Raw genomic sequence first — 27,356 nt, 5'->3', positions numbered from 1 at the left:
TGCTTGTTTGTTTATTGCTATTCAGAAGATATTTTCTACTCTGTCTGCCTCTTCTGTTGTTGCCCATGTTTCTGCTCATTTTTAAAAATATCATGTTCTGGCTTTGTGGGAACCTAGCCAGTTTGGATGTTCACCTTCCTAGACATGGACGGAAGGGGGAGGGAGGACCTTGGACTTTCCACAGGGCAGGGAACCCTGACTGCTCTTTGGACTGGAGAGATAGGGGGAGAAGAGTGGGGGGAGGGGAAGAAAGGCGGGAGGGAAATGGGAGGCTGGGAGGAGGCGGGAACTTTTTTTTCCTCAATAAAAAATTAAATAAATAAATGAATAAATAAATAAATATATATATATAATGTAGAAAATGTTTTCCGTGTCCTTATTTATACGCAGGCTTCAAGTTTTATTTTGTTTTATATTTTTAAAGTTAAAAAAGTCTTAAATATCATGTCTAAAATATATTAGCAAAATTTTATGTAAATGTAAATTGATAGTGTTATATACGTCTATGATTAGCCTGGGGAAGTAGCTCAGTCGTAAAATGGTTGCCAAACAGGCAGCCTCGGTTCAGTCTCCAGAGCCTATGTTAAAAATAAGTTGGGTGTGGTGGCAGGTTTGTAAACCTAGAACTGTAAAGGCAGAAGCAGGCAGGTTCATGGACCATATTATGCAAATAACTCATCCAAATCAGTATGTCCTAGGTCAAAGAGACCCTCTCTCAAAAAAAAAAAAAACAGGTGGAAAGCTCCTGACGAATGACATCTGAGGTTGCCTCTGGCTTCAGCACATACATGGGCACCCCTTCACACATGTGTACCCATGCAAGCATGCACCACCTGCCCTCCACACACAAAAGAAGGTTATTATCTTCCATAGATAAAAACCTCTTAATATAAATTAAAAGAACATATAACTTAATGTGAAAAAATGAACAGAAGCAAACAGATTTCTAAAAAGAAAAAGTAAGACATAACAAATAAATAAAATTTAACATTTACTAATAATTAAGTAAATTTAGATAATTTAAAAACAAAATTGTAAACTTGTCAAACTTCTGAATTTGGAAGGCTGGGTATCTAAATCCGTGTGCTTTTCATAGCACGAAAGTCTTCCTGACCTTGCTGCAGTAACGCTCTTTAGTACTGCTTGAAGGAAATGGGTATACCCTTAGCTCAAATACAAAGGTTTTGTTAGTCTTTATTTATTGTAAGTACGCTGTATGAAAATGTTACATTTACATAATAAAATTCACTCTTTCAGATTATAAAATCACTCATTTTGTCTTACTATCATAGTAAGTTTTAAAGATTAAGAGCCCATCTTATAATTGTGTCATTATTTGTAGGTATTCTAATGTATTGGTATCATTTCTGCAACTCTGAGCACTAATGCTGAAAACAATGTATATTTCAGATATGTAAAGTTGAAATCATGTCTATTTTCATGATGATTTCTTAACTTGTTTAATGTAACTGTTTTCAATTAGTTAAAACGATTTTCTTCTCTCTTATACTTTCTGTTAACTTCATAATTCAATGAGCATCATAATTTCCTTCATTGTATCTATTTTGAGTAAGATAGTAATTTCCTACTTACTGTGTTATAAGCATATGTAAAATTAACAGAAAGTATCTGTCTAACTGAAGAAAAATGGTCCAGGATATAAGGTAAACACTTTTAGAAATCATATACTAAAATGTATTATTGCAAATCATGGTATATAGTAAGGAATAAAGTTTTAAGTTTGAAAAACCTAAGAGAAGAAACATAATTTGGTTTGGGCATCGGGTATGCCTCACAGAAGTGCTATTTATGCAGAGAGCTAGGCATATTTGGTTAGTTTGGAAAAAGAATGGAGATGATGATTGGAGGTGGGCTGGGGGATGGGCCAAATGTCCAGCAAAATTGTGTATTGTCTTGGTTTAATATAATAATCAAGGGGAAAAGAAGCTTTCAGAATTGCTTCAGCAACAGACAGGAACCATGTAGTACCTATAAAAAGCTACTTAGGAAATGGTTTAAAACTAAGGATAATACCTTATTGGTTTCTACTTTTGCTATAAAATGTTAACAACTATTTAAGAACTTAAATCAATCTGGATTTATTTTCTTACAGAACTTTTAGTTAAAAGTATAACAAAAGTTATTTTAGGCTAAAATTGGTACGTCAGCAAGACTGTTTTTGTTTCCTTGTTTTCTGGAGTGTCCAGTTTCCCTCCCCTTTCCATCTTTTAGAGGCAGTCATGTTCCTTGAGTCAAAGCCTTTTTCCTCCATTTATCATCAAAACATTCTTTTGTTTTCTTACTTCCCTCTGAACAAAATTAGGAAAGATTTTCTGCTCAAAGGACTCACTTGAGTAGCCTGAGGCAATCTTCCTTTTCAAGACCCTTAAACTTAATGTGGTCATGTCAGAGCAAATCTTTCCAAGTTACAAGAATGGGATTTAGATACTGTAGAGTTGGGGTTATTATACTGTGTCCTGTATATAGGATGATTTAAAAAGAATATTGTAGGTACAATGGAAAACATATTAGAGGCGCATGCAGGATATTGAATTATAAATCTATCACTTCTGACTTGAGGTGTTATTGCTTAAGAGAATGATGGTGGGGTTGTAGAGATAAAGAGGAAAATAACCCAGGTGAGAAGCACTGAGGAGATAAAGAGCCAGTTGATAGAGGACTAGAGGTAGATGCGGGTGTGGAGACAATACAAGTGATGACCTGGCAGGTCTCCTGATCCTTGTAACAGATGTGAGACTAGTAGTATCTTTCAGTTATAGTCTCTGCAGATTTTAGAAGGTTGCTAATTTGTCTGAGGTAACATGGAAAACTAGTTAGTTGTGAACACAGAATTGTAATTTGATCAGTTTGATTAAATTTCCATTACTTTCCTATTTTGACTTCCGATTCACCTCCAACAGAAAGAAATACCTCAAAGTACTTGTTGAGGCATGAAAATAAAATGAGTGGTGAGGGAAGGTGAAGTGAGATATTGCTTTTTTAGGCAAAAGGGGTCAAGCTAGGGGCGAAAGGTTGAGATTATAGATGAGTAGAAACTGAGTGCTAGGGCACAGGGGCTCTGTATTTCATGGTGCTGTATGACAGTGATGATGATGGCGGCAGCAAGCACAGAAGTCTGTGGGAATTGTATATATTCTGCTGTATACTCTTATGTATTCTTTTTTTTTTTTAAGATTTATTTATTATGTATACAACATTCCTTCCTTGTATGCTTGCCAGAAGAGGGCACCAGATCTCACCATAGATGGCTGGGAGCCACCATGTGATGCTGGGAATTGAACTCAGGACCTCTGGAAGAGCAGTCAGTGCTCTTAACCTCTGAGCCATCTCTCCAGCCCACTCTTATGTATTCTTATGTTAAAAACCACTGTAATGTATTATGATTCTGTATCTGTATTGTAGAAAATGGAACCAGGCTAAAGAAATGATTCTTCCTAATACACAGTGGTAGTAAGTGGTAAATAAATCTTGAGTGAAAGTAGAAGTCTTAATTTCAAAGACTGCACTGCATAATATTCAAATTGCTATTAATCTAGTTGATAGCATATATATATATTATAATGTTTTTGGCCATTTTATATGTATTTATGCATAATTGTATAATAATACATTTAGTATAATGCATAATGCCATTTTGTGCAACATTTTATTATTACTGTTAATGTTTGTTTCCTATACATTAAAAAATGTTTCGAGGGAAAATGAAAGGGAAAATGAACATTGTAATAAGTTTTTTTATATAATTTATTCAAGATGTAGAAATTGAAATTACATTAAAAGTTTAGTTTTAAACATAACTTAGAGGTAGACCTTGGCTCTGCAAAACACTGCTTCTCCAGAAGAGGCTGTGTATGCACTGGCAGAAACGTCTAAAATCAACCTCCTCAGTGTTCTAAAAACTTCAATAAAAGATGTAAACCAATCCAGTGAGAAAAATCTGTGGAATTCAATTTCTCATGAAAGGAGAATAAGAAACTGAAACTGAGTAACAGGTTACCTTACATATTTGTTTTCTTTTTTCTCCGGTTGTGTAGTAGCTTTGGAAAGCAGAGGTCAGGCAACTGTGGTGGTTGGTGGAGATTGTGAAAACCAGCTGTGAGTAGCCACTGTAGGGTGGTGAATAAGGTTTCTAGTTCTTAGAGCATTGAAGATTCTGGGATGCTGAGAAAAACCTGAAAATCTCCATTCATAGAACTTGTCATTGTTTTACTTCCTGCATAGACTAGATGGAGGTAAACACCCTGTTCCCCAGACATTTGTTGGAAACATCATCAGCAATTCCATTTGCATTGCTACCACCTACAGCTACAATTTGTAACAGCAACAACAATAAGAACAAAGTCACCTGACTAACATCTTAAAAAGAGTACTTAGGAATGAGATCCATATCTCTGGATCAGAAAGGCCAGTATTTTTCTGTTGCTGACCTGTGCATTGTACAGTTAGGAGTGCAGGCAGACTGTCCAAGCATACAACCAGAGCCTATAGAGAGCAGTGGGTGATTTAGGGGTTCCGGACTTCTAGACAATGTCTACAACCATTAGATGATCACTAGCATAACTGAGCAGAAATATTTTTGACTATAGATAATGAAAAATACATTTTACAATAGTAATTCAAAAACAACAGACTATGTGGAAGGGATTGGATTTTCCAGGTGTCTGTGCCATTTAAAATGTATATTTTTTAATTAAAACCTCTGAGACAAGCAAAGAACCAAAATGTGTTGGTCAATACAAACAATGGGGAAAAATAGTTGACAGAAAATGCTACTCACAAAGCCCAGATATTGGATGTATATTTTAAATAAGCAGTTATGGGGTATGTGCAAAAAATTAAAAAAAAATGTCTTCTAAAGAGTGGAAAGTATGAGGATAATGTCACAACATGTTGTGTTGTGTGGTTGAGAGAGTCAGAAATAAAACATTATTTACTGAAGGACAAGTAGAAATTCTAGAGTTGAAATTATAGTAACTGCAATAAGAAATTCACTAGAGGAATTGAGAAGTTTGAGATGATAGCAAGAAGAGTTAGCATTTTTGAAGTTAGGCCTCTTATGACTCTCCAGACCAAGTAAAGTCTCACTGATTTCAAACATTAAGTAAACCAATGCGCATATACTGAGAGTCTTGCAAGAGAGAATAGAAAGGGGCAGCTAAAAAAACAAAACAAAAAACTATGAGTTGGACAGAGTGGTGCATATCTTTAATCCCAGGATTCTGGAAGTAGAGGCAGGCAAATCTCTGAGTTTGAGGCCAGTCTGGAGTACACAGAGAACCCCTGTCTTGAAAGGGTAAAAAAAAAGAACAAATCAAACAAAACCCCCCAAAACTATGAAAGAGTTTGGAAGCAATCATGGCTTAAATAATATATAAAATGTTTAGTGCACCATAAGCAGGGTAAAATCAGTATGGCCCAAACCTAGACAGAATGATCATAACACTGAAAGGGTTTCTTCATTTTTGTGACTGTATCTTTTCATTTTCTCTTTTCTATTGTTATTAATAAATTGGAACCCAAGGCTGTGTTATTTTAATATCTCTATTATAGGAAATAATTATGGATAATTACTCTGCTTTGCAGTTTCACTTTGTTGAGTGTATATAAAACAAACATTTACATTGATTTTTTAAAAAATCTTTTTCATGTACTATTTTTACTTTGGGAATTAAAAATAATTTTTATATAAGTTAATCTTTTACTTTTGGAATTAATGGAACTCATGTACAAGTTTTAGACTTTCATATTTCATTTTAATCCAGGTGTTTTATTTGCTTGATATTTAAAGAAGATGCTTAACTTAATTTTCAGTGCTGTGCTGACGTTTTAGTTAGTCCTTTGTAGAGAGTTTGGAAAGCAGCAAGTTGAGCACTTTAATATGTCATAAGTATTGAGATCACTGTGAAACAGGAGTTTTCAGGGAAGAAATGTGATGAGGTAAGCTTGTAAATCTCATGTCATTTGTTGAACTTAACCTCATAGTTGTTGTTGTTGGTTTTTTTGTTTTGTTTTGTTTTTTTAGTACATAGTAGGTGAATTCATTACATTCAGTGAAAAGCACTAAAAGACATCTGGCATCTAATTGCCTGTTTCTGAGAAGACTCAGCTAACTCCGTCTAGTACTGTTTGAGCTTTGTGTAGCCTTTGCTACCAATTCTCATGAGAGCTACTGAAAACTTCCATGTTACTGTTGTTATTATAACTATATAGACACCCCTTTCTGTTAAAGTCATTGTATTAAACCCTCACAGTACATACGAAAGCTGTCTGGAAACAGACATATTATGGAAGCTGCACTGTAGTGTCAACCGAGAACATGTTCTGTGAGGGGTGTTAAGAGCGCAGTGAGAAATTAAGTGGGGATTTTTGGCTAATAATCAGGTTTTTTATTGTTGTTGATTATTTTTCAATTACTCTTATAGTGTTTTCTTTGAGTATTTGTTTTTACTTCTATATAACATGATTATAGGGTGTGCTTTAAAATACTTGTAGAATTTTTGTTAAAATTTCAAAATTATTATTTCACTTTAAAATCATTCAGACTCAGTAAATAAAATTAAAACTTTCATCAATGTGTAAATATTTCGATGAGCTATTTAATTAAAAATTCATAGATTTTCATCATAACTTGGAAGTCAAAACATACTGAGTTCTAAGTATCTTTCAAGGTAGAGATTTTTAATGCTGTTTAAGTGTCATCTGACTGGATAAGAAAGAAATAGTAAGATTAAAATGACATTTAGCTATAGAACTAGAACAATTGAGTACTTGCTACAGTTTGTGAGGAACAGATATTTAAATCTAAGAACCCACACCAGGACTATCTTGTTAGGGTTTCTGTTGCTGTGAAGAAACACCATGACCATAGTAAATCTTTATGAAAGAAAACATTAATTGGATGGCTTACAGTTTCAGAGGTTTATTCCATTATTATCTGGGCGGGATCAGGTGGCATGTAGGCAGACACAGTGGTGGAGAAGGAGCTGAGAGTGGAGAAAGAGCTACATCTTGATCCCACAGACAACAGGAAATAGACTGAGACACTGAGCATAGCTTGAGCATTTATAAAACCTCCAAGCTCACCTCCACAATTTCTCCAACAAGGCCACACCTACTCCAGAAAAGCCATACTTTCTAATAGTGCCACTCCCAATTAGCTTATGGGGTCCAATTACATTACATTCAAACTACCACAAGGACCTTCCAGAAAGGTCTATAATCCCAGCTCCCAGGAATCTGACACCCTTCTCTGGCCAATTTAGCCTATGCATACTTCATATATATTCTCTCTCTCTCTCTCTCTCTCTCTCTCTCTCTCTCTCTCTCTCTCTCTCTCTCTTCCCTCCCCCTCTCTCCCTCTTCCTTCCATCCTTCCCTCCCTCCCTCCTCCGTCCCCCTTTTCCTCTCTCTCCCCCCCCACGCATGCAAACAAGTTAATTTACAAATAACTTTGGAAAAGAATCTTTGAGTATGGTACTTATGGACAACAAATTGAAGATACTGTTTTCTTGTATAGTATGTTTACTAAGGAAATACATTTTGGTCTAATACAAGTTTTAAGAGTTTAAAATTTATATGTATTTTTAATTTGAGACATACTATAATATGGTTGGATGTCTTATTAGAGTAAAGCCAAAACTTTGGATCACATCTGTAAATCTAGCCAAGGACTAGAGTATAATCCAGATATTTTCTGATAGTTATACTGTGATGTAAAATTCATCCATGTTAATAACTGTCACTCACTTTGGAGTTTTGCTGTCATTGTGAAAATCCCTTCCTTTCATTTCCATTCTGTGTCTTATATTATGGAGATGTCTTTACTGCTTACAAGTACAAGAGACTTCCAGTGCTCTCTCGGTATTTTGCTAAAGATGAATGGCCTCAGCCACCTTCACTCCTTACTCTGTATCCCTAGGTTATGTATCAGCTTCCAAAATCTATTCTCACTGTGTTATGATCATCACAATTTATTGGTATTCTTCTCTCGGTTTCCAGGCATAAGTGTTCCAGAAATTCTGAAAACTCCAGTGACTAAAACTGAATTTGTATCTTCTGAACTGCTTTCCTGTTTGCATTATCAGTGGTTTATTACCATTCTTTGTTTTTATAATCTGTATTTCCAATATAATATCATGATTATGTCTTCCTCATTCCTATTGCTATAATTTTAATTTTAGTATTAATTTTTTCTTACAAGTTTTTATTTTTGTTAAATCTTAGCTATGATTTTAACTCCTATTCCCTGGTGCTTTCCCTGATATTATTGAGATTGCATTCTTAAAATGAATAAAATTGTTTTAATTTTTAGTCTTTAAACAGTACAAGACACATTTGATATATTTTTAATTTTGATTATTCAGTGTTGGAATGAATATTCATTCCCTAATTCTCAGAGTAATTTTTTTTAATTCTTGAGAAAATTTGACAAATAAGCAAAACTAAACCTACTTAATAAGTATAGGAATGACTATAATATAACATTACATTATTGGATATGTGTATTTTTGCCTATTTAAATGAATATTGGACAGTGCAGAATTTAAATAAAAACATGTTAACTTTTTGTAAATTAATGCATACACTTCATAAGCTTCTTTGCCTCTGAAAGTATAGTGAAATGATTCTGAAATTAATCTGGAAAGTTAGTGAAATCATGTTCATATCATAGAATTCTTCTGCATTCACGAGACTGGCAACTGTTTAATCACAAACCCAAGATCTGAATTTATTACTGGGAACCTTTACATGATTGTTCACCCTGATGTTTGGACAAACTTGCAGCAGGTTTGATCTGTGTATAGGACAGTATCTCTGAAACAACATCCCTTTATGTTTTCAATAGCTTGTCCCATGAGGCTTCCTGAGCTGCATGCTGACATCAGGACTGCCATTTCTGTTCAGTTTCTTATTGATGCAACCTTTAAAAATATAGAAACAAACATCAACGATTTTGGCAAATTACTATAATGTAAATCACATAAAATCTCTTAATGACTTAGTTTTCATCTCCAAAATGATTTTAAGTTATGCTAGGTGACTGTGACATCTGCCTTTAATCCCAGCACTCAAGAGACAGAGGCATGTTCGGTCTCAAAGTTCAAGGCCAGCCTGGTCTACAGAGTTCCAAGTCAGCCTGGGCTAAACAGAGAAATCCTGTCTTTTGCCTCATTCCCTCCAAAAACATTTTAATTTAAAGCCTGTTTTACATGCATGCATGCTTACATGCAAATTAAGATCAAGTACATTTTCCAATGCTTTTTAGAATTATTCTGTGAAATACTTCATCATATTAACTTTTGTCATTGGAATTGAACCTTTTAAAAACTATTTATTCATATCCCCAAACCTTGTGTATGTGTGTGGTTGTCTTTTTCTGTGTCTACATCTGCAGGCACACTCCAATGCATGTCACATTGTAGGTGTAGAAGTCAGAGGACAGGTTGCTAGAGTTGGTTATCTTTTGTTATGTGAGTTTCAGGAATCAAATTTCGGGTATCAGACTGGTGTCAAGCACCATTATGTACTGAATCACCATACTGACCCAGATTAGTCATTTTAAAGATATTTTTCTTTTCGACCATTTTAATTAGTAACGTGCACAATTCCTGTTGATGAAGATAAATAGATGTTTCTGATCTGTTTTACAAGTGGAAATTAATATTGATTCACAAAAATTAGGCAAAATATTGATTCACAAAAATTAGGCAAAAGTTTCTAAAATTATTGATAGCAGATCACATATAGACTAATTTCTTGTGGTAGACTATGGTATGTAAAGAATGTATCCCTCTGAAATAATCACTTGACATATTTCACATTTTAAAAATTTCACAATCATGTATGTAATTTATAATAATGTTTTTAGCTAATTTAAATATTTTTGAACATTTCTTTATTGAAATGTCAAAAAGGTATTAAAATGACTTTTTTAAGGACAATAATAATTCATAAGAAAATAGCAGGATTCTTTTTCTTGTATGTAGTTTGAGTGCTAGCAATGAATGGATAGAGGGAATTTGATGTGACATTTTTGATTGCTTTAAGAAATTAGTTGAGTTATGCTCTTAAAGACATGTGTTTTAGTGTGTCAGACAGGTTTTTTTTTTAAAGAAATGGGATTGTTTTGATATGTGCTAAAGAAAACAACAGGTGTATATGGATATTGTGTATGAGCTGATTTGTGCTGTGCATGTTCATATAGACCCATGGATCTTTGATTAGCTTCTTACCTGCACATGAAACCTTTTGATTAGACCAATTTCTTTCATTACAGAAACACCTGCTACATTTCCAGACACTGTAAAGGAGAAGGAAACACCAACCCCTGGTGAAGATATTCAGCTAGAAAGTTCAGTTCCTCACACAGATTCCGGAATGGGAGAGGAGCAAGTGGCTAGCATCCTGGATGGGGCAGATCTAGAGACTGCTGCAGGTCCTGATGCAATGAGTGAGCTTTTATCCACTTTGTCATCTGAAGTAAAGAAATCACATGAGAGCTTAACTGAACACCCCAGTGAAATGTTGAAGCCCGCAACATCCATATCTAGCATTAGTCAAACCAAAGGCATTAACGTCAAGGAAATACTAAAAAGTCTTGTGGCTGCCCCAGTTGAGATTGCTGAATGTGGCCCTGAGCCTATTCCATACCCAGATCCAGCACTGAAGAGAGAAGCGCAAGCCATTCTTCCTATGCAGTTTCATTCCTTTGACAGGTATGTACCGAGCTTATTATCCATGATGCTCTATCCATAGAAGACATATTAAAATCTATTAATTTGGAAAACAGTAGGAGGGTCTCGAGAACTTGTTACTTACCATTGCCAATTCATATTACAAACATATCGCCAAACTATGAGTGCAAAGGGATGAACCTGGGATGAGGCATGATGTGACAATTAGCACATTGCACTAGAAATGGTGAACTTAGCATCGGGTTTACTCTGTCACTGAAGAATTGCCGCATGTTGGGGAAATTTGTTTTTCTCGTTTGCTTTTCTTGACTTTCAAATTCTATTATACTATAAAATATTGTAATAATTACTGAAGATTAAATAACTCACTTTAAGTAGGCACGTTTAATTTTAAACTTTTAAGTTGATCTTTATTGAAAACTACAAAAGGCTTTGATTGTTTTTCTATAATAATTCTGCCATCAGTATAAAAGGTTTATTTTGCCAGATATTTGGATATAAATATTCTTGAAAGGACTTTTCTGACTTAAAACTACTTAGAACCTGGCCCATATATCTACATTTTAATATAAAATCATTCAAGGAATTTAGAAGTAACTGATTCCTTTTTCTAATGCCACTATATATGCAATTAAATAATTCAAAGAATCAAAATAAAATGTTGTAGATATGAAGAATTCTTGTATTTAATATACAATTGAAATCAAGTTCAGCATCAGAAAAATACTGCAAGTGTTCACTGATTATCATCAAGAGTGTCTGAGTGCTGGTTTTTGCTTTATACTGTGTCCTTCCAGTTATGTTTATGTGTTGATATTTAAACCAAAGGTGTTGGCTTACTGTATGGATTAAATGTTTGTTGGTGATATTTAAAACATATCTTCATACCAAAAATTGTGTGTGAGAGAGATGATTGATCAGCAAGTGCTTTTGGCTTTAGTGATAAAGATTTAGTTTAGGAATCAATGTTTCTGAAACTAAAACATCAAGATCAATATATAGGCAAAATAATATAGGTAATATTAATTTATTACTGAGTTTTAGATAATGTAGTTTTCACCAATAACCATCATAAAAAGATGTGTCATGTTAAAAGTTCCTAAGAAGTGGCAAATTATAAGATTATAAAATGTAGAAAATGTTTTTCTGACAAGTCTTTATCAAATAGTTGTTAAGTCTGTGTTCTCGTGTTTATTCATACAGTGATTGCTCCTTCTGATCTTTCACACTACATCTCTATTTCACATATCCAATTTATGTTTACAGGATATAAGTGCATTTGTGCCTATGAGTGTGTGTGTTAATGTATGCCTTCTATATGCACATGAGACACATCAGTGTCTATATACTAAATAACAAATTAATAAGGTAATTGAAGTTTTCCAATTTAATATTATATCTTTAAATTTTATCAAAATAGAAATTAATAAATCTAGGTAATTACTGAGATTTTTCAGAAGAGGCTTCAGTATAATTAAATAAATTTGTTAATTTGTATTTTTATTCATTTTTTTCATTAAAAATTGCAACTGGCATCTGAATGGTCACTGTTCTTAGCTGTACATAATTTGAACTTTTCAAATACTGTTTTGAAACAATAGTACTTTTCCTTTGTTCCTGGTAACATTTATGTAAAATGTAGTAGGAGTGGACTCATTATTCTTACTTGTGTAAGTAGAATGAAATATAGGAGCACAAAGCATGTTTTTTTTATGTTTTTCTTCTTTTGGGAAAGAGTCTCCAGTGTAGTTAATATATGCAGTAGCTCAAGTACTAGCAAATGTAAATGATGAGGTGATATTGATGAAAGGAGGGGATTGAGGTCTCAGGGGGCACTGATGACGGATTGAACAGAAGCGGCCATGCACTGCACGTAACTCAAGTCTGTCGTCTTCACTGCTCAAAGCCATAATGGGAGGTGGCAGTCTGAAATGAGTTGCCACGGCGAGGAGTATTATTTTTGAAATGCTTTCACACAAATCACTAGGCCCTGCATACAACTTAGTTTCATGCTTTAATGTCATCAGCAGGCACAAATTGGTGTGTCTAATTGTTTGCCACCTGCCAGCAAAATGAGCTGCCAGCCAGCCAGACGGGTTTGATTGTCTGTCAGCCATTCAATAGATCGAGAGTGACAACATCAAAATTTTAACTTCAAACTCTGAACCTTTGATCAGCTTTTCAGAGACATCACCCCCACAAGAACTCCTGGACTGCTGCTGCATTTTCAATTTTATTTCCAGTATATTGCTGATTTACCTTATCTATCTTAAGGTAGCTATAATTACATTATGAGGTATATAAACATATTACTGAAACACTGAAGTCTGAAATCCAAGTTATGGCATGTCTTTTAACAACAGATTTAATTCCTTGAAAAGTGGGATCTAAGATGACCACCTTTAGAATGAAAGTCCAGAAAACTCCAGTGTCAGAATTACCACAAGGCTTATTCTTTACATAAAGTATTTGCTCTTACTTTTAGTTGAAGTAGCTATAAATTCAGTTGCTGAACTCAAACTAGCACTATGTAATTAACTGGAAAGCAATCATCTGAACTCAAACTAGCACTATGAAATTATACTTGAGATCATCTGTGATATTTCTTTTGCTACCCAGTTGCTTATTGGTCTGCTATAGTCATTGCAGTCATGTACTTTTTATGCTTACTCTAGACTATAAAATGACTTGCTAAAATAAAACTGGAGAGACTAGTGTTCTGGTCACTCATCTACACTCTTCACTCATCTTTCCACTTAGGATGGAGAACTGAAGAATTTTGGTGCTTTAAAATTCATGAAAATGTTGAACGAGGCCACTTGTTTGTCCCAGCTACCCAGAACCAAAATAATCATACAGAAACTATATTAATTAAATCACTGCTTGGCCCATTAGCTCTAGCTTCTTATTGGCTAACTCTTACATATTAATTTAACCCATTTCATTAATCTGTGTATTGCCACAATGCTGTGGCTTACCAGCTAAGGTTCTGTCCAGTTCCCATAGGGCTACATGGCTTCTCCTTGACTATTCCTTCTTCCTCCCAGCTTTCACTTTAGTTTTTCCTGCCTGTCTTAAGTCCTGCCCTGCTATAGGTCCAAAGCAGTTTTTTGATTCACTAATGGTAATCACGCCATTCAGATGGGAATCCCACATCACCTCCCCTTTTCTGTTTAAATAAAAAGGAAGGTTTTAACTTTAGAATAGTAAAATTACATATAACAAAAAATACAGTTATCAAGCAAGAATAACAGTTACAATATATCTATTTTATTTTTTATCCCAACTAAGGAAAACTATATCTACTCTTCAGCTCCTTTAAAGACTCAAGAAGGATACAATATTACCTAAGTTAACAGGCAGTGCATTATAAGCAACTTCCAAAACTCTAGAATTGACAGAGACTCCTTGTTGCCTGGACAGTCACCCAGAGCTTTTCTGTATCATTGGGGCATATATCTTCAGCCTACAGGCCCATAGTATCTGGCAGATTTTTCCTTGTAACTGGAAATTCAAAGACAGTTCCACCTATATTGGCAGTTTGTCAGTCACTTTCTTCTGTATCCTGCAGAAGTTCTTGCAGACTCTTTCATGAAGCAGGAACCCTAAAGGATTGTCTCACCTTTAGGCAAGTTCAACAGTCATTTCTGTGTGGGTCCTGCATGTCCAGTTCATCAAGCAGTCTAAATGGTTAGCAAACTTCATACGAAGCTTCTCCAGTACCCATCTTTCTCTTGAAGTTATTGGTGCTGCCAGGAGCAGATGTATCTCACTGTCATAAAAAGTTTTATGTTATTAAAACATTTTAAATGCCATATTCGGAAGATCTCTGAAAGATTTGAAGAATACCTAACCATCTGAAAGACATCTCTGTACATTTAGAAAAATCTAACTAACATGACTACAAGCTTGACTATTATAGATGATTATCTATTAACCTATATTTCTTAATTATACATTACATTTTTAAGTGAACTACACAATCACAATATCTTAAGAGCAGAAATACACATATAACAAGATTGACCTTAAATTTGCATCAATAAACCAAGATCCATACCAATGCAAATCTGTATATCATATCACCCTTTAAAATATAAAGAAACATTTATAAACATTATTTGGGAATTTGGGCATAGTACTCTCCGAACTGCTTTCTGCTGTTTAATGGGTGAGGTAATTTTTTGAGGGTTGTTCAAGGCGACCTATCAGTGGGTCTTGGTCCATCAAATCATATTAACCTGGACGAATTCACAGGTTCTCATCCTCTGTGAAAACAAAAGAAAAACCTCTTATCCAAAGCAGCATATCCTTAGACTCAAATTTTGAATTCAAGATACCCTTAAAATACATATGTTCATTACTTAACTCCTTCAGTCAAAAAAATCAAAGAAAACACAATAATATACATCATCCAGACTCCCTTTGCACATTCCATCTTTATGTGGCTTATTTTCCTTTACATCTTTTAATCTATGACTGTCTGTACTCTGTCTCCTTAAAGACTTTATTTTATTTTTTTTAACTATTTACTTAAAATTTTTATAACTCTTTATACCCTTTTTCTTCTCTCTCTTAAGCCTATGTACATTTTTTTAAACACACTGAGCTTAGAGGTCTCTTTCATCTGAATTTGCCTTTATTGTGTATCTGTAATTATTTTCTGTCCAGGAGCGCTTCTTAAAATGCTAAGTGCTTTTTAAGAATATAAGCTGCTCCATTGCTAGGGTATATAAGGTACTTCCTGCTTGCTCTGCACAGGCTGACATGGTGGAAGTACATTCACAACCTCTGCAAGTCCTGCATATTGCCCCAGTTCTAAGTATGCAGCAGGTTTGTGTCAAGCCACATGCTGCTTACAAATCCCATTTAAATATTCGGTCTTTTGAATGAGCCAGAGGTCATGCTGGCAGCATGGCCCAGAAAGCTAGCATTTCAAAATGCTCAGCTTTTTTCCTGCTACTGCCGAATCAGGAAAACTTCTCTTAAAGGAACTGTGGCATACCACCAGGAAACATCAAGAAGCTGTGTTAAACTCTGTATTTTTGTGTCTAGAATTTCTATTCAAGTTCTCTCAGGTTTTAAGTGGATTTAGTCAACTACGTTAGCGCCAAATAGCAACATCAAATTCTACAAATGCTTAAGTCTGATTAAAAAAAATAATTTAGAATTTGGTATTTTTTTTCAAATTTTATATGGTATTCTTTATATATGTGTTTTTATCTACATATACAATAACTGGTTTAATTTATTTCCTCATGGTGTGTGAAGATTATAAGATGTGTCTTGGATTACCCTGGGTTACCAAATGGTATATGTATGCATATAAAAATATTTGGAATCTCCCAAACCACACTGCAGTATAGCACAGTGTGTAGAGATTGCACCAGACTTTTATCATTGGGTGCAAAAATCTTTGATGGTTTTCTTTTTAAAAGTAACGAGTAGTGTTGTCATTTAGAAAGCAACAGTGCAAGTGGCAGGATTCACTGCCTCTCTTGGAAGATTCACCGGGAAACCATGGTTTGTTGATAGTTCTAGTCAAGCTGTAATGTTCCTGCTACTTGAATCTGCCCATGGGAAATACTTCAGCAGTGAAGAATAGGCCACTAACGCATGCTCCACCTGTGCCTGCTGTTCGTGGGCCCATTTTTATGCAGAATAGTGCGGTAATCATATTGCTAAGAGTTTGCAATTGCAATGGCTATGTCACCACCCTTCTTGTCTTCAGCTTCCATGTTTTTATGCCCCCTCTTCCACAGTTTTCCCTGAGCCCTGTAGAGGATGGTATATATGTCTTGTTTAGGTCTTAGCACTAATCTGTTATTTATTCTCAGCACCCTGTCCATCCATGAATCCCCGTATTTACTGTCAGTCACTGGAAAGAGACTTCTCTGATTAAAGTTGAGAGGGTTATTTGTCTGTATACAAACTAAATATTTAAAAGCCACTTTGATATTGTTTTAACTTAGCTAAACAAGAGAATTCTATTTTCCTCCAGGGCCTATTACTTTCTGTGGGGTTTTGACTAGGTTTTACAGTACCGGTTATGGATCCCCTTAGAGAGGGAATCACATTTAATCAGAGGGAAGTTGTTTACCTTATAACATTAGTGCCACTCTTGCACTAGTGAGCACATCTTGTTTGGCTCGTTTCATCTTCATGGTTTGGAGTGTTCACAGGTAAATAGGTAAGGCCATTGATACCTTTTCTTGCTGCAGTTTGGATTGCACCTACCAATCCTGGTGAAGGTAACCAGTAAAGAGGAAGATTCCAACTCAGTTGCAGCTTTTTAATCCATCATTTAGTCAGTGTATGTGACATACTCTGTCTCATTTAGTTCTTATGAATAGTCAAGAAGAATGGCCAGAGCATGTATTAGTTTAGAAATGCTTTGAAGCTTTTGTACACAAATGAAGGGCAAATATTAGCATGTGGTTTTACTTTGTTTTGTTTTATTGGGGGAGGGGGAAGCTTCAGTTACTTCACTCATTTTCAAGTTCTATCCATTTACCTGTGAATTTCATTTCTTTTTAACCTAAATGAAACCTTGTAAATTTAACCTTGTATTTATGAAACATATTTTCATTATCCATCAGTTTGTGGACATATAGCTTGATTCCATTCCTTGGCTTTTGTAAAGAGTGAAAGCACTGATGAGTAAATATCTCTATAGGAGAACATTGAGTCTTGGGCATATAATCCCAGGAATGGGAAAGCTGGAACATAACAGTTCTGTCTTATTGAGGAATCTTCACACTGATTTCCATAGTCAGTATAACACTCTGCGGTCCTACTGACAAGGAATAAGGGTTTCTTTACCTTCACACGCTCACCAGCATTTGTTGACATTTGATTTCTTCATAATAGGCATTCTGACTAGCGTGAGATAACTCTCAAGGTAGTTTTTTTTTCTGCATTCCAGTGATGGCTAAAGATGTTGAACACTTTTTAAAGCTCTTTTTTTCATCATTTGTAATTCATTTGAGAATTCCTTGATTTTATCTGTAGACCATTTTTTGATTGGTTGGTTTTCCTAAAAGTTTTTCTTTGTGAATTCTATTAATAATCCTCTGACTGATGTATAACTGGCAATTTTTTCCCTTTCATTCAAAATAACAAATGGCTCCAGTAGAGTCTTTTAATTTCCTTCTGAAACTTCACAAACCAGGTCTCCATCATTTGCCTTGTTCTCAATATTCTTATCTTCCATACTTTACAGAACACTGAGCTCTCAACACTCAGCAACTTTTCTAGCCAAAGTTCCTATATCTTTCCACAGTGTTGTCCCCAAAACAACACCATTAGGTCTGTCACATTAATGTCCTACAATCCCGGTACCAGCTTCTGTCTTTGTTCTGTTCTGTTACTGTGAAGATACATCATGATAACAGCAACTTCCACCTGCCAATAGCATTGTCAGGCCTGTAACAATACCCCACTCCTGGTATGTAGTCGGGGGCTGTTCGTTTGTTCCTGGCCGCTCAGATCCAAAGTAATCACATGGAAACTGTATCATTTGAAATACTTCTTGGCCAATAGCTTAAGTATATTGCTAGCTAGCTCTTATACTTAAATGAACCCATTTTCATTATTTCACATTTTACCACGAGGGTCGTGGTTTACTTGTTAAGTTCCAGGTCACGTCTGTTTCCTCCAATGGGTTCATGACATCTCACCTACTATGCCTTCTTTCTCCCAGTATTTTGTTTAGGTTTCCTACCTAAATATACTCTGCCTGATCACAGGGCAAAGCAGATTCTTTACTCATTAACCAATAAAATCAACCAAATATATATATATATTTGTTTAGCTTAGCAGCATGTGCAATGAAATGTTTTTCTGTACTTAGCTCATTCACAGTCAAAAAATTCAAAGAAGATACAATAAAATACATAATCTAGACTGTGTATTTTCCATCTTTATGTGGCTTAGTTTTCTTTACTCCTTTAATCTGTTTAATATACGACTTTTGTACTGTTTCTCTTTAAAGGCTTTACCTTTTAAAAAAAATCACTTCTTTTTATATCTATTTCTTCTCTTTCCCAAGCCAATGTACATTTATCAAACACTGTGACCCATTTAGAGGTCTTTTTCATCTGGATTTGTCTTTATTGCATGCGTATCTGTATTATTTTTTGATCAGAAACAGCTTTTTAAAAAAATGCTAAGTGGGCATGGCTAGGACCAAATCTGCGGTCCTGCCTGTTGGTTCCACTCAGTCCAACATGACAGAGGCATGTTCATGGCCTCTGAGAGCCATGCACATCGCCCCATTTTCAGGCACACAATCTGTGTTGCCATTAAGCAAGTTGTATCACTCTGCTCAAAAACCCTATTCAAATGCTCCATAGCAGGACTTCCAGAAAGAATCATAGCCATTTATGCTGACGAATCAGGAATCTGCCATTTTTAAAGAAGAGGCGAAATATTTACTGTACCTCTCTCAAAGAAGTTGTGGCACCCCTGCTCATTGTGAGCCCATTCCAAAAAAAAATATTCCTGGCTTTATGAAGCTGTGCTAAACTCTGTTTATTTTGTGTCTAGAATTCCTTCCAAAACTCTCTCATGTTTTATGTGAATAATCTCAGCCCATGTTGGTGCGCCAATCTGTTGGCAAAGGTTGCTCGTTCATCCCTGCTGCCTAGACCCAAAGTAACCACTCAGAACTATATTATTTAAAACACTGCTTGGCCAATAGCTTAAGCGTATTGCTAGCTAGCTCTTGTGTCTTAAATTAGCCCATTTCCATTACTTTATATTTTACCATGAGGTTTGTGATTGACTAATAAAGTTCTGAGGCACATCTGTCTCCTCTGGTGGGCTACATGGCCTGTCACTGACTCCGCCTTCTTTCTCCCGTCATTCAGTTAGGTTTTCTGCCTTGTGCTACTCTGCCCTATCACAGGCCAAAGCAGCTTCCTTATTCATTAACCAATAAAAGCAACACATACACAGAAGGACTTCCCACATCACTCGTACAACTTGTCTTAGAATTTCTGTTGCTGCAATTAAAGACCATAACCAAAAAAGAAGGAGGAAAGGGCTTATTAAGCTTGTGTTTCCACACTACAGTTTATCATCAAAGCTAATCAAGACAGAAACTCAAAACAAAGCAGGAACCTAGAGGCAAGAGCTGATGCAGAGGCCATGGAGGGGTGCTGCATACTAGTCAGCTTGCTTTCTTATAGAACCCAGGACCACTTGCCCAAAGGTGGCCCCACTCACATCCATCACTAATTAAGAAAATGTCCCTAGGCCTGCTGTCATACATGTAGGAAGAACACTGTATATGTAATAAATCCTTTTACAAAAGATTATATCATCTTTAGTCTCAAGTTATAAGAGCTCATTAAGAAAAATAATCACAAGTTTAAATTTTCAACACTGAAATAGTTACTGAAGAAAATAACAAAAGAAGGGTTTTTATTAAGGAAAGGTAAGAAGTTTGGGCTTGAGAATGTGATCTGTATATAGTTTTACTGAGTGGACTTTATTCATTGAAAGTTCAAAGCAGATTACAAGTACAGATCTTCATTCCTTTCTACCCTACTGAAAGGAAAGTCATGTTGATGGCTTCTGATTTTACCTTTATGGGTGTAAAAATGACATCTTGACAAAGGCAGTTCAGAAAAATAAGTACATAATAATAAATGAGCATATTAATAATAAAATATAAAGCCATTAAATGACAGTGTACATTGAAGATTTTAATGCTTTCAGTCACTATTTTTCGTCATTTGCATTTGAGCGTAAATTATTTTATGGATCTTTTTCTGTAAAATCAATCATAGTTGAGTAGTGCTTGGGAGATATTTATGAAAGTTTGGAAAATTTCAAAAAATTTTAAAAAGTTTGAAGTGCTATAAATTTTGAGATATAAGCCTTTATAATAAGAAAATACAGATACTGATTATATTTTAGAAATTCATATTTTAACATGAAACAATATCCACAAGTGTTTATCATTTCAGTTACAGACAGTTGAGGGAATGGGATAGTTGAGATGGAGGAAGGAGAGATATGAGAGCAAGGAAAGAGATATCTTGATTGAGGAGTTAGCAAGAAACCTGGCCCTAGAAAAATTCCCAGGAATCCCCTAGGATGACCCCAGCTGAGACCCTAAGCAATAGTGGAGAGGGTGCCTGAACTGGCCTTGCCCTGTAGTCAGACTGATGATTATCTTAAATATCACCATAGAACCTTCATCCAACAACAGATGGGAACAGAGGCAGAGACCCACATAGGAGCACTGCACTGGGCTCCCAAGGTTCCAGTTGAAGAGTGGAAGGAGTGAGAGTATGAGCAAGGAGGTCAAGACCATGAGGGGGTCATCCACTGAGACAGTGTGCCTGAGCTAATGGGAGCTCACCAACGCCAACTGGACTGGGAGTGAACGAACATGGGATCAAACTAGTCCCTCTGAATGTGATTGACAGTTGGAGCAGACTGAGGGGCCACTCACAGTGGCACTGGGATTTGTCTCTACTGCATGTACTGGCTTTTGGGGATCCTATTTTCTTTGGATGTATACCTTGCTCAACCTAGGTGTAGTAGGGAGGGCCTTGGACTTGCCACAGGGCAGGGTGTATTGTCCTCTCTTAGGATTGGAGAGGGGAAGGGTGGGAGGGAGTGGAAGGAGGGGATGGAGTGGGAATTTGGATTGATTATTTTTCAAGTAATAAAATAATAAAAAAAGAAAAAAGATAGTGTGATATTCAGAAAAAATTTAAATGAAATTCATTTAAAAGTGTTGAATAAATATGAGAACATAATAAATTTCTATGTTACAAAAGTTATGGCATGAAAGTTAAGTCGCACTTTAACTATATATGTGTGCCATAATCTGAATTTTCTTGTGTTATAGAAAGCGATTTTAATAAGAAATCTAAAATACAAGTTCTTTATTCCCTTCTGGTGTTTTGATATCCCACATTTCATTTTTCAACATCATATTTTCAAGTTTGACTATCAAATATTACTTTGGTTGTTTTTTATATAATTTTATGAAAATTTTTAGAGAGTGGTATGCTTGTGTATGCATGGCACCTGGAAATCCGAGGACTTTGGGGAATAAGTTCTCTCCTTCCACTTGATGGGAGGACAGGGTCTTGTTTCTGCTGGACCGCACAGCCTATGAGGCAGACTGGGCACTGGCTTCTGGGTGATTCTCCTGTCTCCACCTCCTGTCTTACCTCAGAAGTGCTGGAATTACAGGTGCTTGCTACCACATCTGGCTTCTTTACTTGGGTTCAGGGGTTAGGTTCTCAGGTGGGTGAGGAAAGCTCTTTAGCCCAGTAAACTTTTTGGCAGCCCAATTTTATGGGCATTTTACATGGATGATGCTATAATAAGAAGAAAGTGAGCATTTTATCATGAGATTATTTGGTAAGCATATGCAAAATGTGTTAACCTGAGCACTTGTTTCTAATTTTTGATTAATTTGTCACTTTAAGAAAGATTTACAAACTCCAGATTCTACACTAGTGTTTGCTAAATAAACGTTTATTGTCATAAGCTTCCCAGTGTTTGCTTAAGTCTTGTATTCCTTTCACCAGTAATATTGGGTTTGCAGGCTTACAGTGTGGAGGGTCAGGAAAGGAGAAGAAAGGAAGAGGGGGAGGGAGCTCAACTCCATTGTTGGCTTTGGGTATCTGCTCTGCATTCTATGAAGAGGCTTTAACCTCATGCTTTGGGTTTGTTTTCTGTTTTTCTCTGCAGGAGTGTGGTGGTGCCTGTAAAGAAGCCACCTCCAGGGAGTCTAGCTGTCACTACTGTGGGAGCCACTGCTGCAGGAAGTGGGCTGCCAACAGGCAGTACCTCAAGTATATTTGCTGCCCCTGGAGCTACACCAAAAAGTATGATTAACACGACAGGTATCGTCCTTATAGACTTTTGTGAAGCTTCATCCTTTTTTCTCCGTTTGCCGTATCTTCATTTTCCCATTTGATCTTAACAACTAAAATGCCCAGAACATACTTAGGGTTAGCTTAGTCTTGAGTGTGCTGCACTCTGTGCGACAACTTCTCAGAACTTGCTGCTGGCTGTAGGACACAGACACAGTGGTCGTTTCAGGAGGCAGTACTGATCTTTTGTTCTGAGTTGTCTCAAAACATCATAGTCCACATTCAGGGTACAATCAGATTATTGGAATACATTTGGGGAGCAAAAGCCGTTTTAGATACTGGAGAGTGACAGGTGAAAACAAACTTATAAAGCATGTGAAGGTGCTCACACATATTAGTGCTAGAAAATGGGTTTTTTGGATTGAACCCTTCAAGGAAAAGTAGAGTTCCCTGAGAACCTTAATGATTTGCAAGAGCCTCAGATTTGTAAACAGAGCATGTGAACAAGGACCACTGCCTCACACTGAATAATTATGTTCTTAGGTTATGCCTGTGTCCAATTCGTTGTCCAGCCATTTCCTATTTTTCTAGAAATCAAAAGTGCGAATTTAAAAATATGACTAAAATCAATCTCTCTCCTCTGTCTCTGTTTCTCTCCTCTCTCTGTCTCTGTCTCTCTCTCTCTCTCTGTCTTTCAAATTTCCAGAAATGTTCCTATTGATTATTAGATAAATAAATCCTTACCCAAATCTTTGTGATTCCGTTTTAGGTATTTATACAACGCAAGATGATCCCTGACTTTCCTTCCCTGACTATAGTAGTCTTCTGTTCTCCAAACTGTATAGCCTTGAACTTTTCCATTTATTATCATTACTTAGATTCTTCCCATTTCTATTGATTTTGTAGCTCCTTTTTGTGCTTTCTGTATCTATCTTGTTTATCATGTCACCTGAGTCTGACATATCATGAGCCACACATTTATGGGGTTTAGTAAGTAGAACACTCTCTTAGACAAATATACTTGTCTCGATCATTGAGCAGCATTAATAGCATTTTAAATTTTGTAAGTTTATTTTTTCAGTTTTAAAAATTTAATAGTGTGATAGAATCTGTCCTTAGTGATGTCTAGTAAATAAAGTCCTTTTTTCTTACGACTGCAGTGAAACGAAAAGCTTAAATCGCCTTTTTGTCTTTGAATAAGCCAAATTATGCTTTCTTGTAATTTTTGTTTTAAAAATTACTGATTGATATATAACAGTATAAGGTTTTGATAGTATAAATATATATTACAGTAAAAATTAAAACTAAGAAATAACCTTCCTCCTTAATACTTGATCATATAGAGAGAGCTATAAATATGAGCTAACATTTATGCTGAGCACAGTGTACAGTTAAGATATTAGCCCATGGCACTATACAGTCATTATAGTGGAAATTAAGTGAGCAGCTCATTTTGTTGGAGTTAGAATAAGATATAAAATATTTAGAAACACTAGATGTCCCTCAACTCCTTTAATGTACTCACATGACATATTACAAAAAAGTCTCTAAAATGGCATCTTTGTATCATTACAGAGAACCAATTATTTTAAAATCAGGTACTGTTTTACTCATGATAGGGCTTCTAAAGCAATCATTTTATCAAAGTCAGAATTTAATGCTGCAAAATGATAAAATTATGCTCTCAGTGCTTTGAAAATTATACCTTAGATCATTAGGTTTAAGAATATTGCAACATAGCAATAAAAAGGGGATAAAATTTTCACATTTAAATTTGCATTGTTTTATCAAACTCATTTAATCTAGACTTTTTCATGTTGATGTTTTTTATTTATATCCATTTGTAACATGTAATTTTCTTAGATTAACATAAGTTAACTGGATTTTAATGTATTATCTAGTATTTAAAATTATGAAATTTATTAGTATACTAATGACCAAATAATTTTTAATTGTTGAGTTCTTGTTAGCTATTCTAATGAGTTATTGTTTGAAAATCAAATAGAAATAAAATAATGAATTTATTTTGTTATATGAATTTATATTTAAAACTAAAATTATTATTTTGGGAACAGGTGCTGTGGATTCAGGGTCCTCCTCCTCTTCCTCCTCTTCTAGTTTTGTGAATGGTGCTACCAGCAAAAATCTTCCAGCTGTACAGACTGTAGCCCCAATGCCAGAGGATTCAGCTGAGAATATGAGGTATGCATAGAGATTTGCTTTGTTTACCAGTTTTATTCTCCCTTTTTAAGACACAGTGAAATACTCAGTGGTGGGAACACCTAAAGTAAACATCCTTGGGAATGTCAGTTAGCTACATACTCTTAAAATATTTGTAACTGCCTAACCATAGGGCTTGGAGAAATTGCTAAAAGTCAGCATTATATTTTCAAATGCAGATTGAGGTGACTTGATTAAAACTGCTTACAGAACTTTTAATTATTTGTAGTGTAGCACATACTGTCATTTCCAATAATAGTTCAAATGTGGAAAGATACTATATTAGAAATTGATCATCTCTGAGTGATAACAGTTTAAACCAGTAACTTTGAAAATAAGTCTGAAAAGTCTTGGCAGTGCATTTAATCGCAGCACTTGGGAGGCAGAGATAGGCAGATCTCACTAAGTTTGAGGCAGCCTGGTCTACAAAGGAAGTACCAGGACAACCAGGATTATTACACAGAAAAGCCCTGTTGAAAAATCAAAAGAAGAAAATAAGTCTGTGTAATTTTATGTGATATGTATCATTGAACCTCAAATAGCCAGTGCTTTTTAGTTCATTGTGGTGATTAATGACTCAGAATGTAGTGCCCCACATTATGAAGTTTATAAACATCTATAGTTTTCCAGTTTTTATCTATTTCAAATAATGCTGTCATGTAAATGACAATATGGGTATTTATTATTCTCTGAGTATTTGCTGTGCTACTGTGTATATCTTTTAGGCAAATAAAAGATTTAGAGTGGAATTGCTGCCTAGCTTTCCTGTCTACTGTGACTAGACTGTGCCAAGGGATTTTCTGTGCATTTGTCAGAGTTTGCTGACTCAAAAGCTGAAAAGAGAATCCCAGTTCACTCTTACCTTGGCCATTTTGCTGGGTTTTTTCTTTTCATTATCAATATGGCCTGTTTGGACCAATAGCAGATATATATATTCAAGGTATTTTGTTTTTGCCTGTGGTTGCCTTTTGTGTTGTGTAAGTATTTGCTTACATTTCCTCACTCTGTTGAGTTGCATAACCAGCTGGAATGGCTTTTTTATAAACGCATAACAAGAAACAGGGATAGGAATATGGCTGGCTCTCATCTGAAGACTTCTTTATACAATGATCTTTCACTTCTGTCACAAATTGTGACCTTATATTCTTGAATTGAGTTTCACACTCAGTTCTGCTATAACTGTTCACCTTCTTCTACTAAGCTGACAAAGTTAGCTTCAGGTTTAATAACGACAGTAAGGGCCTTGAGGGAGGTCTTTGGGCCTTGCCCAAACTCTTGTAAAAAAAAGTCAGAATTCTCTATGCTTCATATTTTTTATTCTCTATGATTCATATTAGAATCAGGGTTAAAACACCAATTGTTACAAACAAGTGTGAATTTTTTATAGAATGGAGTCTTCAGAAACTGTTTCCACAGTGTGCTGGACCTTTAGTTCTCTTTCCATGTTTTCATTTCCAAACTGTGAACATCAAATATTCCTTTCAGAATTTTAGTTTTTCTTAAACAAATGGTTCTTACTAGTTCTTCTTATTTTGCTTTGTATCAGTCTTAATATGTTTCTGATTTTATTCACTTTTAAGGAGCTTAGTATTTTGTGTCTATACTTTTATCAAGTTAATTTTCATTTCAACTTTATTGAGATCATTTGTTTTCATTGCTGAAGCTCAATAAAAATGATAAGAATGTACATATTAATGAGATTTACTAGTTTATAACCTAGTGAAACCACATTGCATATTAGAATGAAAAAATATATTTTTCACCTCAGAAATTTCCACTGTCATATATGTAATTTACCCATCCATGCAAGTACGAAAGGCTTAGGAGCTTCTCAGCTTTTTATTTTAGATTTTACATTCAAAGGTTTTAAAGGATGGGATCATATGATATGTACTGGTTTTTGACTTTCTTCTTTCACATGGCTTATTAGTTTGTTGATTCATTTATCTTTGTTCATGACTGTTCTAGTCCTATTTATTATCCAAGTATCATTCCACTTTATGACTTATGAGTTTATGTGTTTTCTCAATGATAGACACTGGAGTTTTTCCCGCTTTGGCATATTACAAATAATGTTTTAGAAAATCCTAAGTTTCTAAAGTTGGCTTGCCAATACGTTTCTTTTTCTTTTTCTTTTTGAGTAAGAATAACTAAGAATAAAATTGCTGGTAGAATAATAAGTAAGTACTTAAAATTATGAGAAAATGCTGAGCGATTTTGTAGAGTGGCTGTCATTGCACTTTCTGGAGCGATGATGAAACATCCCATGCTTTTCATTTGTCAGTACTAGGTATTGTCACATTTTATCATGGTGAGAGAATTATATCCGTTTTTATTGCTGCTGAGTGTTTTTGCCTGTGTTTATGGGTCATTGAACTCTTCCTGTGTCTTAAATGGATTTTTTTCTTAAAATATGTAGGCGTTAAGTAGGATCAAAACCCCTTGCCATTGTCCTTGGCTTCTCATCAGCCCTCATTGTTCGCCATGTTCAGAGAGTCCAGTTTCATCCCGTGCTTTTTCAGTCACAGTCCACCTGGCCCTGGTGAGCTCCCAGTAGATCAGATCCACTGTCTCA

General features: G+C 35.3%; 1 protein-coding gene across 5 annotated transcripts in view; it reads left to right on the top strand.

Moving 5' to 3' along the window:
- Nbea (neurobeachin) overlaps window positions 1-27,356 on the top strand; it is a 494,560-nt gene that overhangs the window by 171,127 nt on the left and 296,077 nt on the right. For 4 of the 5 annotated variants that reach the window (XM_005344001.2, XM_026778835.1, XM_005344000.2 and 1 more), the window contains 3 exons: window positions 10,298-10,736; window positions 22,437-22,591; window positions 24,637-24,763. In XM_005344001.2, the coding sequence (XP_005344058.1) occupies window positions 10,298-10,736; window positions 22,437-22,591; window positions 24,637-24,763 (721 nt within the window). The remainder of the gene's footprint in view (window positions 1-10,297; window positions 10,737-22,436; window positions 22,592-24,636; window positions 24,764-27,356) is intronic. The other variant, XM_026778862.1, reaches the window with a different exon arrangement.

This window comes from Microtus ochrogaster, chromosome 1 (assembly GCF_000317375.1).
Source record: "Microtus ochrogaster isolate Prairie Vole_2 chromosome 1, MicOch1.0, whole genome shotgun sequence".
In the NCBI taxonomy this organism is placed as follows: domain Eukaryota; kingdom Metazoa; phylum Chordata; class Mammalia; order Rodentia; family Cricetidae; genus Microtus; species Microtus ochrogaster.
This window is presented reverse-complemented; position numbering and strand designations above follow the sequence as displayed.